Source organism: Megascapheus bottae, chromosome 4 (genome assembly GCF_031878675.1).
Source record: "Megascapheus bottae isolate mThoBot1 chromosome 4, mThoBot2.hap1, whole genome shotgun sequence".
NCBI classification, from domain to species: domain Eukaryota; kingdom Metazoa; phylum Chordata; class Mammalia; order Rodentia; family Geomyidae; genus Megascapheus; species Megascapheus bottae.
Window position 1 is genome coordinate 36,187,043 of NC_143512.1, and position 20,116 is coordinate 36,207,158.

Below are 20,116 nucleotides of genomic sequence, written 5' to 3' on the forward strand. Positions count from 1 at the left end.
GTCTTGGTCCCCATTTCCCTTCCCCTCACTCCCCCATCTTGGTTTCCCCCCCTTCCCTATCCAATTTCAAATAACCAAATACAAATATATCCAATATATCAGATAACAAAGTGGGATACTGTAACAATATGAGATAACCAAGGGACAGCAAAAGAGATGAGAGACAACATAGTACATTAAGGACAACAATCATTCATTATATGGCTTTTGTTTCAATATCCTAGAGGTCCTTTCAATTAGCTTTATACTATATGGCCTTATGTATCAAGGTTCTGCTCTATTGCAAATCTCTGCTAGGAGAGCCCAAGGTTTCTACTGCCAGTCCTGGGCTTGAGCTCAGGGCATGAGCACTGTCCTTGGACCTTCTCAAGGCTAGAGCTCTACCACTTGAGCCTCAGCACCACTTCCAGCTTTTCTCTATATATGTGGTACCGAGGAATCGAACCCGGGTCTTCGTGCATGCTAGGCAAGCACTCTACCACTAGGCCAAACCCCGGCCCTATTGTTTTCTTCTTAATTATTTTTTTAAATTTTATTTTAATGTAAAGAGGGGCTATAGTATATTCACCAGATAGAAGGTGCATTATTTCTCACACATTGATACTCCTTCTCATGTTTTTGTCCCATTTCCCTCCCCTTACCCCTCCCCTAATCTTTTTCCCCTCCTATTTCAAATAAATAAACACACACATATATATATATATATATATATATATATCAAAGTCAGATACTGTATAACAATATGAGATTAACCAAAGGGCAACACAAGAGAAGAGAAAAAAACATAGTACATTAAGAAAAACAGTCCCTCATAATTAAACTCTTGTTCCCATGTCCTTGAGGTCAATTTATTTGGCCTCATCCTATATGGCCTATGTATCCAGGATTTGAACTATTTATGATTACTCTGTATTAATGACCTTGTTTCCTAAAATATTACCTTCATTTACAAATTTTACAACTTGATGAAGTCAGTTTCTAAAAGTAAAATAAACATTTCTATTTTCTTTTCATTGTAGCAGTTTTGACATAACTTAGCTGCAAACTTTTCCAAAAATATGTTGTCCTAACTCCTTGCCTGAGTAATTCGTGATTCACTCATCTCATCATTATTCCTATACTTTAAGAAGACTTTAGTATGAAAATTAAAAAATAATGTCCAACTAATAAACTATTCCCTTACTAGTGTAAAAAATTTCTAGCCTCATCTATTTAATGGAATTTTCCCTTTTCATATACTAAAAGAAATGGCTACTTATGACATGTGACTATTAAGTTGGAACCATTACTATTCACTATTTTAACTAAAGAAACTGAATAAAATAATGATTTCTGAGAACAGTAATTCACTATTCTCTTGGTACAAGTTCAACAAAGTTAAGTTTTCTTCTTTCCCCATTTTGTGTTAATAACTGGCCATCACTGTGCTTGTGACTTCATGACCCAGCCAAATTCTTGCTTAGCCTTGTGTTTAAACAGGGAGATGAGCTGCCCAACATTCATTAGATGGAAGCTTCTGGAAAACCCAGCATTTTCTGTAACTCCAATGTGAAAGAAAACTGAGGAATTTAAAAACACCGACTATTTTTATTCAAAACTTACATGTTCATAATGAGCAGAAACAGGCTTAATTGTACTCCAAATTTGTGTATCATATACTTTATTGTAAGATAATAATGAATATATTTACTTATCAACTTTCTTATTAGGTTGAAATGCATAGCAATGATGCATTCCATTGCAATGTCAGGAAAATGTAACTTATTCTATTATGGATATTTTGTTTGATGAGGCTAATAGTCCATCCTCATTCAGTCACTAAAGGTTCAACTACAGATCTATGGTTTTTAAATGATTTGCTTGACTGAGACACATTTTTAGATAGTGCTGATACTCATTCCAGATAGTTTTTGTAATATTGTTCAATAAACATAATAATTAGTTTTGAAAATACATAATACAAGTGTTTACTTTTGTACATAATACATTTAAGGAGCAGCAATGGTTTTAATGTTTTACTGTTTTCTCTTTACTAGGCTATTTCATATTCATTCTTTTATAAAAATAGACCTAGTATGAATCTGTGCTGAATGAAAGATTATATATGAAAATCTGGCTTAGCTTCTACAGATGCATAATATAATTGTTACTCTATTAAATTATCCTAAATTGCCTTTTTATAAACTGCATAAATCATTCTGTTCTAATAGCTTTAGATTTATTATATTTAAATTTTGATGTTGAATCATCCCTTTCAGGACAACTAAAGCCACTGGAAATGTCATATTGAAACCTAAGTGGTACTTTTGTTTGTAGGAATATTCAGTTTTTAAATGTATCTTATCACATATTATCTCTGTTAGTTACTGGAAACACTGGCATTTTGGAAATACACACACACACACACACACACACACACACACACACACACACACGCAATTAAAAAAAAAAAAAGCCAGGCTGAAGAGGATACTTAGAGAAGAGACTTTAAAACCATTTGCTAGATAGGTATAGTTTCCGGGGCCAGGAATTTGGCCTAGTGGTTAAAGTGCTTGCCTAGCATGCACGAAGACCTGGGTTCGATTCCTTGATACCACATACATAGAAAAAAAAAAAAAAGCTGGAAGTGGTGCTAGGCTTAAGTGGTAGAGCTCTAGCCTTGAGAAAGTCCAAGGACAGTGCTCAGGCCCTGAGCTCAAGCCCAGGACTGGCAAAAAAAAAAAAAAGAAAAAAGAAAAAAATAGTTAGATAAGTATAGTTTCCTTGTCTAGAAATGTGCTCTAACATGTTAGAGCATTTTCTTGGCATGTAGTAAAACTTGGAATAATCCCAAGTACCTTGTATTACAAAAAAGAAAATTAAAAAAAAAACAGTGAGGAAAAGAGAGAGAAGCAGAGAAAAAAAGAGGCAGAGACAGCGACAGAGAGATTCAAAGAAAGGATGATTAATATAGATGATTCTAGAATCCAAAGGAATCACTAATCAACTGTGTATTCCCACACTCTGTATTTCTCTTCATTGGTTCTTCGATAATTTTCCAAAGGGATTCAGTATAAAAGAGCTCATTTTACCACAAATTGACACTTATAGTGGCTTACTTTTTCACCTCTTGTTTTTTTCTGACCTCTGGAATACAGAGACTTCATTTTTGACCTGAGATAACATCCAGTGTAAAAAAATGTAGAGGAAAGATGGCTAGATAGCACTAGTAATTGGATTTGGGACTGTGATTTATCTCACAAATAAAAATAGTGTGTGGAATGCCAATAATATTGTTTTGTAATTCAACATCTGCAGTTCTGTCTTACTGTGCATATACAGATATGCATTTGCCAAAAAATCTCAGAAGATCTAAATAATATAAAAGCATGGAAATGTGTCTTCTTAATAGCAATATTTGAATATTGAAATGTAGTTTTCATCTCATGCTTATTCTGGCAACAATATCCCCCACCCCATCCTTAGCATTTTCCCTTGGTAATCATTATTCTACTTTTCAGCTCTTTGCTATGTCAATGTACATTCTATCAGAAAGAAAGAATAGGCAGGTGTACATCTACAGGCTTTTAATTGCAGGCTTTTGACAACATAGACAAATATATGATCAAACAATGTTTTTATCTTCAGTCAGTAGAAGATGGGATGTGCAGTTTAAGTGGAATTTTGAGCACAAGTTGCTGAAATATTGTGTATCCACAAAAGTGAATTTAGCACTTGAAAAACCAAATGCTCTCACTCAGTAATAATAATATATATATTCAGAGGATTCACTCCATTTCAATTAAGGAAGAGAAATAATTCCAAAATCAACTATGATTTGTTTTGATTTAACTCTCAGTGTCACTAACTGCCAGTTTCTAAGCCTAAATGTTAAGTACTTTGGAAACATCAATAATGCAATAGACATTATTTCTATTTTTAGGAAGCTTATTATCTCAGAAAAATAATACATAGATAATTGGGCCTTATCACTTGACCTGCGCATTTTCTGGGTCATCCCATAAGGAATAATAATATAATACAATTCCTGAAAAAATGAGCAAAAATACTTTTATAGCCATAACTCACAGAATCATAGATTTCAGGATCAGGAAGGAAATCGGCATTTAGATAAATCACAGCTTATCTGTTAGAAAGAATTAACCTTTACTTCAAGGTATACATGTATTTTATGTGCAATCCTAGAAAAGGTATCTAATTTTCCAGAGCAATTTGGATGATTTTGAAACTGTTGGTTTGCCTAAGCAAGGTTGTTTGTTGTATATGAAGCAGACTATACAAAGGAGCACTTTCTAGATGTGAAGGGAGAAAATTAAAAAATAAAACAAAAACAAAATATAAAAAAAACAACAATATAACCACTGCCAAATGAGATCTGCACTTTAAGTTCTTCTACAGTAATTGCTTTCAGTGTTATAACCAGAAGCTCACATGGGGCTCTGCATAAGCATGTTTGAGTGAGTAGAGGAAAAGCTACTCACCTTCAAACCCCCCTCCATTCTTGTATTCAGGAAGAAACACTGGCATCTATCTGTGTCTATCAGATATTCAGGCTCTTTACTGAGATGAGTCTTAATAAGATTTTCCTAACTTCCCATCCTCATTCCATCTCTTGTCCTCATATCTTCTCACAGCTTCCTAAAACCAGAAAAATAATAACTCAGTGAGAAATTAGGTCAGTTGTGTAGTGGCTTAATAGACAAGTTTCACCAGATAAAAATAATATTCAAGGGTTCCTTTTACCCCCCAGGGCACTGTGCTGAAAAAAATATATATGGCTTCTATCTCTCTGTCATCAATTCAATACTTAGTCTCAAAGGTTCAAACAGGAAGCAAACACTAAGAATAAAAGAAAGGCACCATCCAAATATCACAGAAGGAAGCATACGTTTGAATCAGCACTGATTTCTGCAGACCTGAAGGTCATCAGTAATCCATTTGCCAGCCCTTGTGTTCAGCACAATTATCACACTGTGTTAAGCACAGCAGAGAACTCACTCATATAAGAAGATGAGATCCTCATAGAGAATGAGGACTGGAGATGTTTAAAGGAGATTTGTTCCTTACATGACTCTAATTTGAAATCCTTTCACTCTAAAGATGTCTGTATATTGAGACAGAGCAAATGAAAGCTATACATTCCTGTTCCACATTCAGCAGTGCAGCTCACTTATTTGAAAGCTTAATCAGCACACTCAGAAGCAAAATGTGAGACATCTTGATGTACTGCATTCTTGTCAGCTGCAAGATCAATAAAATGCAGACGCCATTCTTTGCTACACTCCAGAGGATGAGCTTACAGAGCTAGAAGGCCTTGACTCTGAAGCTCTTTTTATTCACGTCTGAGGGAGCTCTGGGGAGAGCACTTGAGACTTGGCCCCAGCTGGCCCAGCTGTGCTGGCTCAACCTGTCAGGTGACATCACTCAATTGCTTAGTGTTAGTTTGAACAGCAGGGTCTCAGGTCAGGAGGCATTTACAGCCTACTCAGATAATTCAGGTGATACATTTATTTTAAATGACTATGCAAATGATACCTAAAAGCCTCTGGTTGTCATTGTTGAATGGACTCATTAATTTGGGGTTATTGTCATGCCCGAGTAAAGCAATAGATGACAATTTTCCATGACTATTTTCTATGTTTATATTCCACTAAGGTATTCCACTGCTCAATTCAGCACTGATCACACTGAGCACAAAGCTCATGATAATGATGGGGTAATGATGATATGTTTCAGAAACATTTGGTAATGCTTTGTGGCAGTTACATGAAAAGAGACCCATTTCACTGTCAGTCTCATTGTTTTCCATTAGTAACAAAGCACTCTTCTGCTTCACTCAGCAAAAAAAAACGTTTCTAAAGAAGGCTTCCAAATCTCTGCGGGAATACAGGTCAAAATGTTTTTTATTTTAACTTTTGAAAATGAATTATACAATAAGATGAGGTGTTGTTTATAAGCTTGTTTTTGTTATGATAAATATTTTATTTCTTCATGAAGTTCTATACCATTATTGTAAAGGTGCTGTACAGAATGGTTATAATTATGTAAGTCAGAGAAAGAGAAATTACTTTTTTAACTATTTTTATATATTTTTATTATAATTAATAGAAGGGCTACATTATATTCACCAGAGGGTGCATTACTTCAAAAACATTGATACCCTTTCTCATGTCATGGTCCCCATTTCCCTCCTCACCCCCACCCCCCTCAACTTGATTTCCCCCCTTCCCTATCTGACTTGAAATACCAAATAAGCATATATACAATATATCAGATAACCAGATGAAATACTGTAACAATATGAGATAGCCAAGGGACAGCAAAAAAGATGAGAGATAACATAGTACATTAAGGACAACAATCATTCATTATATGGCTTTTGTTTCTATATCCTGGAGGTCCTTTCATTTAGCATTATATTTTATGGCCTTATGTATCTAGGGTTTGCCCTATTGTAAACCTCTGCTAGAAGAGCCCAAGGTTTCTACTGATTATGACAAATGAGGGAAGCCATTGAGCCTATGTTCCTTTGAGTCTGGCTTACTTCACTCAATATGATTTTTTCCAAGTCTTTCCGTTTCCTTACAAATTCTGACAGCAGCATAGAATTCCATTGTGTACAAATACCACATCAGGTTGATCCACTCATCAACTGAGGGGCATCTGGGATGGCTCCATAACTTTGCTATAGTAAATAGTGCTGCAATGAACATCGTTGTGCTAGTGGATTTAGTATGTCCTTGTTTCTGGATGATTAGGTAAATGCCAAGTAGTGAAATTGCTGGGTCCTAGGGGAGCTCTATGTTTAGTCTTTTGAGGAACTGCCATACTGCTTTCCATAATGGTTGAATGAGTTTGCACTCCCACCAACAGTGTAGTAATGCTCCCTCCTGGCCACATCCACCCCCTGCATCTGTTGTTATTAGATTTCTTAATCATGGCCATTCTAACTAGAGTGAGGTGGAATCTTAGAGTTGTTTTGTTTTAACAATTTCTTTTTTCCTCACTCTCTCTTCCAATTTTTTCCTTTCGGTCCCCACCCACAAATATTATAGTTCATTTTCAACATAGTGTTGAGGACCACTGCTGCTTTGTTGACCCTGGGATGCATAATTTCTGGGTCTCTGCTTACTGTACCCAAAACATAAATGAATAAACAAGACAAAAGGAAAATTTAAAAAAAAAGAGGTACAAGGTGTTTATTTATAACTCTTCTTTCCAGGAACATATGGATTTCTTAAGAGCAGAGATATTTTTTCTGCCTTATTCATTCTATACCAATGCTACTTAGATATTTTGAAAAATGAATGAAATGAATGGAGTATGAACAAATTGATGGACACATGGATGGATGGCAACAGCAGAGTGGGATATATTAGTCAAATAGGAAATGCCGTATCTACAGAGATAAGCATTGTATAGGCCCAGGAAAGGCTAAAGGCAGATTTCAGCAATTCAGAAACAGACCCCTATGTACTCCCAGTATTTGCTTCTGTGAATCTCTGTGATAGATTTTCACCTATTGATTCTACATATTTCAAGTGTCTCACACTGAGTGCTTCTAAGAATACTCTGTATCTAAGGCCATATAGTATGAAGCTAATTGAAAGGACCTCCAGGATATTGAAACAAAAGCCATATAACGAATGATTGTTGTCCTTAATGTACTATGTTATCCCTCATCTCCTTTGCTGTCCCTTGGGTATCTCATATTGTTACAGTATCTCACTTTGTTATCTGATATATTGAATTTATTTGTATTTGGTTATCTAAAACTTGATAGGGAAGGGGGGAAAACCAATACGGGGAGTGGGTGGTGGGTGGGGGGAGGGTAATGGGTACCAAGACATATGAAAGGGTATCAATGTATGTGAATTAATGCACCTTCTATCTGGCAAATATCATGTAACCCTTTTATTAATTACAATAAATATATATATATATAAAAGAATACTCTGTATCTTCTCCATATTCGTTCTACTACCATATTCTTTTGGTGAGGCTTGGCTATTACCTCAAATAAGGTTAACTGCAGAAGAAAAATATCAAATCAAAATTTAAAGAATCCCTAAATGCTTTCCTCTTAAGTTACTTTTAATTTTCTTCACTGCTAGTACCTGTATTTGTCAAACAAGGGAGATAGCTTTTCAAAATATATTTTGAAGGTTATATAAGAAAACTCATGTGGATGAACTTTTTAAACCTCATCAATCCTCTCTAATATTATCTCTTTATTCATTTATCCACAATATCAGCAATGTGTAACTCGGTATTGCCTTTGGAAAATATTTCTTTGTGAATTATAGTCTCTTAATCTTAGCTATATAATCATTTCTGTTCTGAATCATAATTCCTTCACTGCTTCTTCTAACTGTTGGATTTAATAGGACCTTGAGGAGGTAGATAATTTATGGACAGAAAGACATTGGATTCTGCATCTTTTAGTAAGATACCATCCATTTCATTGTGGTCTCCATGTTTATGAAGGGATACTACTGTAACAATAACTTGCCTGTGTGAAATAAATACAAGGCTCATATTTGCTCATAGTTATAAAGGAAAAGTATGTTTTGCCCTCAATACCACCATGACTGGAGAGTTGGTTTATTATAAAATGAATTTTTGAAAACAAGACAAAAATATTAATTGACCACTAACAGGTATTACTCTGTGAAATCAGGCTTTAGCCATGAACTGTTCATTGTACTTAATTATTCTGTGTTAGCTTTTCTGACTGGAGACAGGTGGGAGAATAAATATGTACATTTTGCCAAAGATTGCTTGAAAGATGGAGTTGAGGCCCTGGAGAAGCAACATCTACAAGTTTGGAACTGCCAAAATAGCATACTTCATATAAAAATCCTTTTTGGTCTGGGAGTTTGGTCTAATGGTAGAGTGTTTGCCCTAGCATGCATGAAGCCTGAGTTTGATTCCTCAGTACAAAATACATAGAAAAAGCCAGAAGTGGTGCTATGACTCGAGTGGTAGAGATCTATCCTAAGGAAGCCCAAGTACAGTGCTCAGGCTCCTACCTCAAGCCCCAGGACTGGCAAATAATCTACTTTCTAAAGTATGAAACCCTACATTAATATAAAATGTCACTGTGCTTCTTAATTGTTTTAATGAATGAATATTCATGGCTAATGAAGTCATGACAGTAGTTGGGAGAATTATGGCAAACCAACTATTATAACAAGGACTGACTTATATTTGATTTATATGATAATGAAATTGTTTATAGTCAATATTTGTGAAGATGAATTAACTACATAAGAGATTAGCAGGTTAAAAAGACTAGCAAAGAATTCTTAACTGCCTCTTGTGGAATGAGATCTACTCTTACATGCAACTTGTTTGCAAGTGCTGCAAGAATTTAACTTAAAGTTGTTTTATATACCTACTGAATAACACCGAGGAACCAAGGAACAGCAAAAGAGATGAGAGATAACATAGTACATTAAGGACAACAATCACTCATTATATGGCTTTTGTTTCTATGTCCTTGAGGTCCTTTCATTTAGCATCATACAGTATGGCCTTATGTATCTAGGGTTGCCCTTTTGTAAACCTCTGCTAGAAGAGCCCAAGGTTTCTACTAATTGTGACAAATGAGGGAAACCATTGAGCATATGTTCCTTTGAGTCTGGATTACTTCACTCAATATGATTTTTTCCAAGTCTTTCCATTTCCTTACAAATGGGGCAATGTTGTTCTTTCTGACAGCAGCATAGAATTCCATTGTGTATAAATACCACATCAGGTTGATCCACTCATCAACTGAGGGGCATCTGGGATAGCTCCATAACTTTGCTATGGTAAATAGTGCTGCAATGAACATCATTGTGCTAGTGGATTTAGTATGTCCTTGTTTCTGGACGATTAAGTAATTGCCAAGTAGTGGAATTTCTGGGTCATAGTGGAGCTCTATGTTTAGTCTTTTGAGGAAGTGCCATACTGCTTTCCATAGTAGTTGAACGAGTTTGCACAACCACCAACAGTGTAGTAGTGATCCCTCCTAGCCACATCCCCTCCAGCAGACTTTTTTTTAATGGCTGGGGCTTGAACTCAACCCCTGGGCATTGTCTCTGAGCTTTTTTATTTGAAGTGGGTGCTCCCATCACTCAAGTCACAGCTCTACATCCTGCTTTTTTGGTGGAGATAAAAATGATTCTCACAACTTATCCAAGATGGCTACAATCTTCAGATCTCAGCCTCCAGAGTAGCTAAATTTAAAGGCATGAGCTCCTAGAAAATTGCAATATTCTAAAAACCTAGCTCTCACATATTTTAGAATTCAACCTAGTGTCATCATTAAATTTCTTAGGGTTTTTAGAAAGTCTGTAAAATTTCTAGATTTAATATTGGAAACAAAATAAAAATATAAAGAATCATTGAGTTTTTCAGTGTTAAATCTTTCATAATGTGAAAATTTTACTGCTATCTGTAGCTTCTAATACTGTAATTTTTAAAATGAATAACTTCCAAAATGATATATTACATGTTTATAAAGTGTTAAACAGTTCTAATTGCATGTTTAAAAATACCACATTGTTGGCAAGGCACAGTGGCTTACCCCTATAATCCTAGCTACTCAGGAAGCCGAGATATGAGTATTAAAGTTCAAAGCCAGCCCGGGCACAAAAGGACCTGAGACTCTTATCTTCAATTAACTCTAGAAAACGAGAAGTGGGCCTTGGCTCAAGGGTAGGGTGGTAGCCTTGAACTGAAGAGTTCAAGAATAGTGACCAGGTCAAGTTCAAGCCCCATGAACCCCTCGCACATACACAAAAAAACACCTTTTGTCAAGATGATACGTGTTAAGTGACTGATACTAATTTTCAAATGCAAAGATGACATTTTATTGTATTAATGATATCTTTACTAATGTCATTTAATGTGGATAGTTACTAATCCACATAGCGTCATCATCTGGCAAAATATTTATGTTTTTAGTAAATTGGCAGTAATGTTCTTAGGGTTACGTACATATTTCTTATTGGAACTCCCACTGATTTCTACGTATAATGCCACAATTATGAGCTCTACTTCTATTTAAATATTAGTTTTTTTTGGGGGGAGGGAAATGGGGACCAAGACATGAGAAAGGGTATCAATGTATGTGAAGTAATGCAACATCCATCTGGCAAATGTAATGTAACCCTTCTATTAATTACAGTAAAAATATAAAAATAAATAAATAAATATTAATTTTTAAAAAGCACCTTAAAATCAATGAAATTGTTTATTATCAATGAGAAATAGCATTTTCATTTCTAAAAACTGTTATAATACAGGTGTGAAATTCTATATTTCATATTTACAATCAATACCAATCTAAGCACAAATATTTCATTACCCATTAATGTTAGAATTTGGGGGGAATATAAATGCAAAGTGCTTGTGGTGGTAATTTAAGTTATGTTATAATAATAAGATACTCTTTATATTTTAACATTGCAATTGAATTTGTAAAGAAATAGTGAATCTATTTTCCCAATCTATACTAAAATACTTGCGCATGATGCATGAAATGTTTATAAAATTTTAAAAACCAGATGTTAGCCAGGCACTGACTAAACTGGCTAAAGGAAGATTATGGCTGCAGGCAAACCCCAAAAGAAATTTGTAACACTCCATGTCAACCAATAACTTGGTAAGATGTTACATGCCTGTCATTCTAGGAAAATGGGAAGCATAAACAGGAGAATTATAGACCAGGCTGGCCAAGGCTAGAAATAAAACCCTATTTCAAAAACAACTAGAGAAAAAGAATTGAAGCATTGTACAGGTGATTAGAAAGAGTGGTCTAGACAGCACAGTGTTGGGTTAAAATCCTAACAATAAATTTAGTAATTTAATAAAAATTATAATATTATAATCCTATTGGTTTAGAATTTTCATTATTGACTTTAAAAAGTGAAATTTAGCATGTAAGAGCACTTTATTTAATTTGTTATTTCAAACTTACTATCATATGATTTTTTTAGGAAATTTTAAGTTTTCAAGTTTTAGGTATTTGTAAGGAAATTGCTAAGACTTTGAACTGCCAGATCATTATGAGCAGTTTCAATTTTGAATTGAAAATATTAGAAAGGTAAGCATTTTAATATCTTGATTTCCTTATTCTGTCACAGAGTTACCAACTCATAAAATAAGTTTGGTCTTATTTTATAAACTTTACAAATAGCATGTGAAATTTCTATAATTTTTAAGGTTAATATAAAAATTATACATACTATCTAGTTGACCAGTTCTTTGTTGAGTGACAGTACACTTTTGATGAGAATGTGAACTCATTCAGCCATGCTGGAAAGCACTATGGAGATTGCTCCAACATATAAACAAAGAACAACCATAGGATCTAGTTATCCCACTCTTAATCATTTACCCAAAATTGAAAACTATAATTTAGTAAGGTCACATGCACAGCTATGTTCATTACAGCACTAACAACCATAGCTAATGTATGAGTTAGCCTAGATACCCATCGATAGATAAATAGGTGAAGAAAATGTGACATATCTATATCTATATCTACGTATGATACAATATATGATATATATTTATGATATATAATGACATTTTACTCATCCATAAGAAATAATGGTAGAGTAACATTTATAAAGAAATGGAAGGACATGGAAAAAACATTAAGTCAGGCCCAGATACACAAAATATCTTTCTCTCTTATGTGGAATTTAAAATTAAACTATAAATATATAAATAAGCATTTTGAGAAGACATGCCTGTATAAGCAAATGTATTACTAAAATATGGTCAATTCATGGGAAAACTCAAAAGTGGAATTCCTTAGAAGGGCTAAAACACAGTCCAACAAAGTTAAATCTCAGGATGTGGATCCTTGAAAGTAAGGTAAGGTTAATGATGGGAAGGGGATGGTAGATTAATAAAGAAAGGAAGGAGGGAAGAGAATGTAATCATAAAATTCAATTCATAGCCTATAAAATTAAGAAAATAGAGGACAGAAGTAGGATTGGGAGTAATGAGAGAGAATGATTAAAACATTGACACTGATAAAGTACATCATATTCATAAACTGCGTTGTTGAATGCACCTCCTTTATACAATGACTTAAAGATAATGAAAATAAATTCTTAAAAAGATGAACAGATATTTGCTGAGAGCTTATGATTGATTTATGAAGCCTGATCATCTCTGAGAGTATAAAATCTGGGAAAGGCATTTTACAATGTTTTTCTTTCTTACTGTTATCTTTCTCTTATCTTTTATTGATACGATCCACAACCAAATAACAATAGTAAAGGAAAAAGTTCATGTCTTGATAGAGGTAGTGACCTCTATTCACTGTTTGTACACAGAGAAAGACAAAAATTAGTCTATCAACTTAAATTAACATCATTTAAAAAGCACTTCCTCTCATCTTTAATAATCTTTATATGTATATAATTTCTAATAAACTTACATTTTTCCTGATCTGTTCTCAGAATGTTCAGGCCCATTGGGGATTGAAGGTGGCATCATATCTAATCAGCAAATCACGGCTTCATCTACCCATCGAGCTCTTTTTGGACTCCAGAAATGGTATCCATACTATGCACGTCTTAATAAGAAGGGGCTTATTAACGCCTGGACAGCCGCAGAAAATGACAGATGGCCATGGATTCAGGTAACAATAGCACGGGGAAAAAACTGTTGCCAAAATGATCTGAGTCACTTAAAAAAGTAGGCAAAATCAAATTCACTGAGATTCTTCCTCGTGGTCAGAGAAAAGGATTATGTGGGTCAGGATCAAACCAGCGACAAACTTTAAAATTGCTAGAAACATGCACAATGGACTATGGTAATATTCAACAGTCCTTAGACCTTTCAATAACTGAGGATATCTCAATTTATTGCCATGTATTCTTATCTGCTAGCTGTGTTTTAAAACAAGAGAAGGCAGTAATAGTACAGTGAAATGTTAAGTGCTTTTGCAGATACAAATAGAAGTGATGCCATCTGATATTCACTTGGTTTAAGTGCTTTATGTGCAGTCAGTTAACATGATATAAAGGACTATATGAAAGATGATCAAAACTTGTTTCTATGAAAGCTTATACCTCATCAACATGGCACATTCAAATCTAACATGTGCTTGATGTATACTAAGGTAGTAAAATTTCAATATACAGAGGGATCAGATTATGAAGGGATTATATTAAGAAACTGATACAGGAAATATAACATTTGAAGTAGGCATTGGAAGATACCTTTCACTAGAGCCTGGGTGCATAGGAAATGTATGATGAAAGGTTAAGAGATCTCGGAGCAGCATGTAGAAAATCCTGACAAGTAAGGTTGCTACATGATTTGTTCATATGTAGTGATGAGTTTATTGTGACATAAGATCATACTAGCAGCTTTTTTAAAACCTCATTTCAATGAAATGGAGAGCTAGTGTAGAATTTGAATTCTTTTAAATGGATGATATGTTCCTCTTATTTACCTTAGTTTCAGTCAGAGAAACAAGAAGTCCCCAATGTGATGTTAGTAAATGCAATATATAAATGTTGCTTTACAGCCAGCTAATACAAAGAAAATTTGATTTGAAACCAACTGGGAAGTTTACCATACTTTCGGTATTGGGCTAGAATTCCCTCCATTCAATTGTTTCCATTGTTGAGATCTCTGAGAAACCATCATATATCTTACATGAATTCCATTGATCTAAACAGCTGTATATGTTTACCTAAAGGTCTTGTTTGGTTTTATGAATTTATGTTTACATTCATGTGCACAAATTACTCCTTAAATTAACCTTGACTTTCATACTGTAGCCATGTGTGCAAAGAGAATTGCAGAGAATGAAAAATGCCACATCTGTACAATTTTTATCACATAATAATAACCCAATTAAGATAGAAAATAGATACATAAAATGAAAATGCTTATACATTATTTACTACTAAACACTCAAAGGCATTTTAGTGACTTTTCTTGATTATTTTGAAATGAATTTGTAGTTTTGAAGATACAATAAAAGCTTAAAAAGGTCTCATATGTTATGCCCAGAGTTTTTATTTTATGTTTGTGCTACTTTGTTTCATCCTTTATACGATGTATCATTCTGCTTTTCAGTGTATGAATTTTAGCACTCTTTGTCCCATGAATTGTAGAAAGAAATGGTTTCAACAGAGTATCACAGTGGTCATTTCTCAGACATATAGATTACACAAGACTTTCTTTACCAACTTTTGCACAATAATATCTTTTATTATTTTAAGAGCAGTGAGACGATGATGATTATGAAGATCACCAAAACAAAAGATTTTACCTTGACTATGAAGGTGATAATATGATCTTAGAGAAAAACAGTAAATGTAAGCATTATATATGTATATTTGGGGAAAAACTAAAAATTCATCACATCCTCAATAAATACTTAGTGACTGTGTCCAAGATATATATAGATATATAGATAGATAGATAGATATTTTTACTATTGTATACTTCAATAACAACTCACGTCCTTACCTATTTTTTCACAAAAGAAAATCATTGTCAATTATTTTTTTAAAAAGTCACATTATAGAAAATGAGAAGTCTAATCAGGTAGCAAATCCTATGTTGAAGCACTCATTATTAATTCTTCTTGTCACTTAATTCTTTTATTTATATTCAGTCCTTCAAAAGAAATGTTTGAGTACTTTGCTTAAGCCCACTTGTAATAAGCATTGAATTTCCCTAATCTTTAGGGTGCCTGGCAAACATGTACTAATTATTATTCAGTTTAATTTTCTCCACTGTCTTGATAAATGAAAAATGAAATTGCCATTTTAAATTTACATGCCCAGAATATAATTATTATTAATACCACAATGCTCATAATTGGTTCTGGATTTAAAGCATTAGTCTGGTACATGAAGTTTAAAAAACATTTTTTTACATTGCTTTGTGATCTGTTTCTTCATTTATTTTTTTCAGTGACTAAATAGTCATAATACTACACATGTTATTATGTTCTAGTGAACATAGCATAATATAATATCACTTTCTATCTTTGACATATGTTAGAAATGTCAGCTTTATACAGCAATATATCTTGAATTATCTCATTAAAAATACAAGAAGAAAAAATACAAGATTATGTAAGACATTTGGATACTTTAATAAGTAGACAGTGTTAAAATAACAATATCTTACTTGTTTTTAAAATATGTATTATTTTCTTACATATATTTATTTTTATGGCAATGCACAATACATTTTCACTTCTTTTATTTCTAAGGTAATTTTGGATCAATATACATTGAACTTCTTGTTATTTTTCTTTTTAATCAGTCATGGGGCTTGAGCTCTGTGCCTCAGATTTGTCCCTCAGCTCTTCAGCTCAAAGCTAGCACTCTGTCTCTGGAGCCACAGTACCACTCCCAGTTTTCTAGTGGTTAATTGGAGATAAGAATCTCATGTTGTTACTGTATCTGACTTTGCTACTTGGTGTATTGTATATACGTTTATTTGTTTATTTGAAATAGGAAAAGGAAGGGGGAAAAACAAGATGATTAGGAGGGAATTAGGAAGGGAAATGGGGACAAAAACATGAGAAGGGTATCAATAAGTGAGAAGTAATGTACCTACTATGTGAGGAATGTAACTGTAACCCCTCTATACATTATTCTGACAATTAAGGAAAGAAAAAAAAAAGATTCTCAGGGATTTTAGTGCCCAGGCTGGCACTGAACATCAATACTCAGATCTCAGCCTTCTGAGTAGCTAGGATTTCAGGCATAAGCCACTGGGCCCAGCAGTTGAATTTCTAACCATTCAATATTTAGTGAATAAATGTTTACTCTGACTCTGTCCTTTACTAGTCACTAGGAAAAATGCATGCCTTTGAGAATCTAGGAATTAAAAATTAAACAGAGAAATGTAACAATATGGCATATTTAGACTTCTTTTATATGGTCTATTAACTTCTAATCTATTAGCCTATTTTATTAGGGCTCCCATTAAGTATTAAAATATATTACCATTGTGAACAAGTGGAAACATGAGCATTGTAGTATCAATTACATAGCTATATTATTATTGCATGTTAATACATTGTAGAATGCTAGAGCACATTTTCACTTTAAAGTTAAGTTGCTATTATCAGTGTCAGTAATAGAATTTTTCCATTGAGGAAAGTATATATTTCATTATTTTTTAATGCATTACTTTTGCAGACTAAGCGACTTTGGCCTTAGCATGTTCTCCTATTTATATTGCCAACATTGTGTGTCGAAAAGGTTGAGATTTACTAAATTTTAATGTGCTCAGGAATCATGGATCATTGACTAAAACTGGAAATTAGTGAATTGCTCCTTGGATGTTCTGCAAGTCATGTAGACTACACTTCTAAAATGTTATCATGTTTGGAAAGTTAGGATTTGTACTGTCTATAGTGAAGAGACTCTATGGTTTGCTTATTGTGGCACTTTGTTGTTGTAACCACAACTGCAGCTGACTGCCCAGGTTGGAGAGAATCAAATGGGGAAGCATGGTACAGAAGACCAGTAGGAAACACGCCACCTAATGGAAAATCTAGGAACTACAGGAAGGCACACAACTGCAGGAATTTACAAGCAGTGTGATGCACTTGCTTTTTTTTTTTTTTTAAAGAGACATCTGCACATCCGTATTTATTGTTTCATTGTTCACAATTCAGGTTACAGAGTAACGCTAGGTGTCCATCACTGAATGCATGAATGCATAGAGAAAATGAGGCATAAACAATGAAATTTAATTCAGCCATAAAGGAGAATAAATTTAGTAATTCACCGAAATATGAATGAAACTAGAATAAGTTTTTTTTGGGGGGGGGCTTGTTTTGTTTTTCTTTTGCTGGTCCTAGGGCTTGAATTTAGGGTATAGGCTCTGTCCCTGAACCTCAGTCTACCCTTTTAACCACAGCAATTCAGAGAAGCTTATTGGAGAAATGGAAGGGAAAAAGGAAGAATGAAAGGACATAACAGAGGGTGGATATAATCAAGGGGTACATGGATAGAAATGGGAGACAATCACTGACTTTCCACAGAATTTAAAAATCTTTTAAAAAAACTGGATATTAGTAACTCATGCCCATAATCCTAGATACACAGAAGACTGATCTGAGGATCACAGTTTGAAGCCAAGCTGGGCAGACTAATCCATGAAACTCTTTTTAAAATTTTTATTTTATTGTCGGAGTAATATATAGAGGGGTTACAGTTACATTCATCAGTTAGTGGGTGCATTACTTCTCACACATAGATACCCCTTCTCATGTTTTTGTCCCTGTTTTCCATCCCTATCCCTTCCCAATCATCTTGTTTTCCCCCTTTCCCTTCCCTATTTGAAATAAATATACAGTATACCAGGTAACAAAGTCAGATACAGTAACCACATAAGATTTTTTTCCCCATTAAAGGGAAAAAAGAAGAAAAGAAATAACATTACACGTTAAGAACAACAATAACAAAGATACACCTCTTGTGCAATTATTATCAAATGGTTACATTCCTAAATAACAGATGACAATTTAAAAATATTCCATATCAAAGTCATCTGACTTCTACATTTTCAACAAAATTATGTTAATGGAGAAGACCTCTCTGTCCTCAGTGAGCAAAATGTGAGCATAAATTACAATTCTCAATGTTCAAAATCTGTAACTAACACCAATTTAACCACTATGAAGTTATATTGCTAATGCTAAAAACCATAGACTAATTATTAACCATTCATTTAGTACTCTGTATACAACGTGTGTGAAAACATTTGTGGTACCCATAGACACTGGAAGCTCCTTGAGTTTGATACAAAACACTTTTTGGGGGGGGTCAATACTGTGGTTTGGACTCTGCACTTCATTCATGTGTGCTAAAAAGTAAGTGTGATGCATGAAATATGCTCCTGGGTGAAACAAAACAAAACAAAATAAAACAGGATCCTAATTTTCCAAAGGCTTTCCTAAACTGTGATCCTCCTGTATTGTATCCCACATAGGTAAGATGACAGATCTGTGGCATTTATCTACCATTTTATTGTTTGAAATTTAGTCTCAAAGACTTTGCTCTTGTGATAACCTAAACCTGTGAACTCATCTGCCCACTAGCTGCAAATACTGTTGTGAGTGCTATATCCAAAAGCATGTCTCACTTTGAAAAGCTCGAATTTATGATGTGTTCTTTTCCTCTACTTTTAGTTTAATTTCCAGCTCTAGATTCTGAATAATGCTGAATGTAATCCATTTTTGCTAACTTCTCTTCCGAGTAAAACCTGTTTTGACTAATTTTATTTTCTGAAAATGAACTGGATTCCCCTTGTCTGCAATAAGCACTTTTCTGAGACTAAGTATATGAAGTTGTTAATTCATTGTTTTTTCATTAGATCTTTGAAAAGAAAATTACTAATTTAAAATTGTCTATAAGAACCGAGCTATCAAAACATAAGTGCTTGTTTAATCATTTGAAGAGTGCATTTGCATTCAGTAAAAATATCCTGATGTTTCTGTATTGAAAGTTATATAGTTTGTCTTCAATTACTTCAACACTTACTACATTCATACTGCGCTAGTTTATATTGATTTTGCATTAGCTTTCAGGAATGTGTTTTGAATCTTATTTCTGATTCCATGAGCAGTGTGCTCTGGCATTTACTCACAGATCTATCTTTTTAACCTGGAAACCAAGTTCCTTCCTGTATCTTTGTTGTCCCCTATGCTAGCTGCTTGTTGACATGCAGCATCATCACTGTTCTGGGTTTCTTGGCATTCTGCACATCCACAGGTTTATTCTGCTGCTGTGTTGTGCACATGCACTGCATGGCTCATCTACTGATTTTATTCATCTTCATTAGGTTCTGCCTCATTATTCTAGTCACTGTAAGTTATTTCTTGTCTCTTATCACCAGAGTTTGAAGTGATCAACTTTATTCCTCATTCTGCCATAGACATATGTTGCATATGTCTATCATAGTGATTAAATACATTTTTATGCATTCTATCCCTTGTTCCTCCTATCCGATAATCATTTGGTGGGAATTATTTTTGAATTAAATCTATTTACACAGAACTGTTCATAAAAATACTAATTTATAATCGGATTCACTAATAGAATGACAAAATAAAATAACC

At 34.0% G+C, this 20,116-nt stretch overlaps 1 protein-coding gene across 2 annotated transcripts in view; it reads left to right on the top strand.

Annotated features, from left to right (window-relative positions):
• The window catches only part of Edil3 (EGF like and discoidin domains 3), a 380,429-nt gene that overhangs the window by 227,154 nt on the left and 133,159 nt on the right, over positions 1-20,116 (top strand). For both annotated transcript variants that reach the window (XM_090331670.1, XM_090331669.1), the window contains exon 6: positions 13,467-13,648. In XM_090331670.1, coding sequence (XP_090187796.1) covers positions 13,467-13,648 — 182 coding nt within the window. The remainder of the gene's footprint in view (positions 1-13,466; positions 13,649-20,116) is intronic.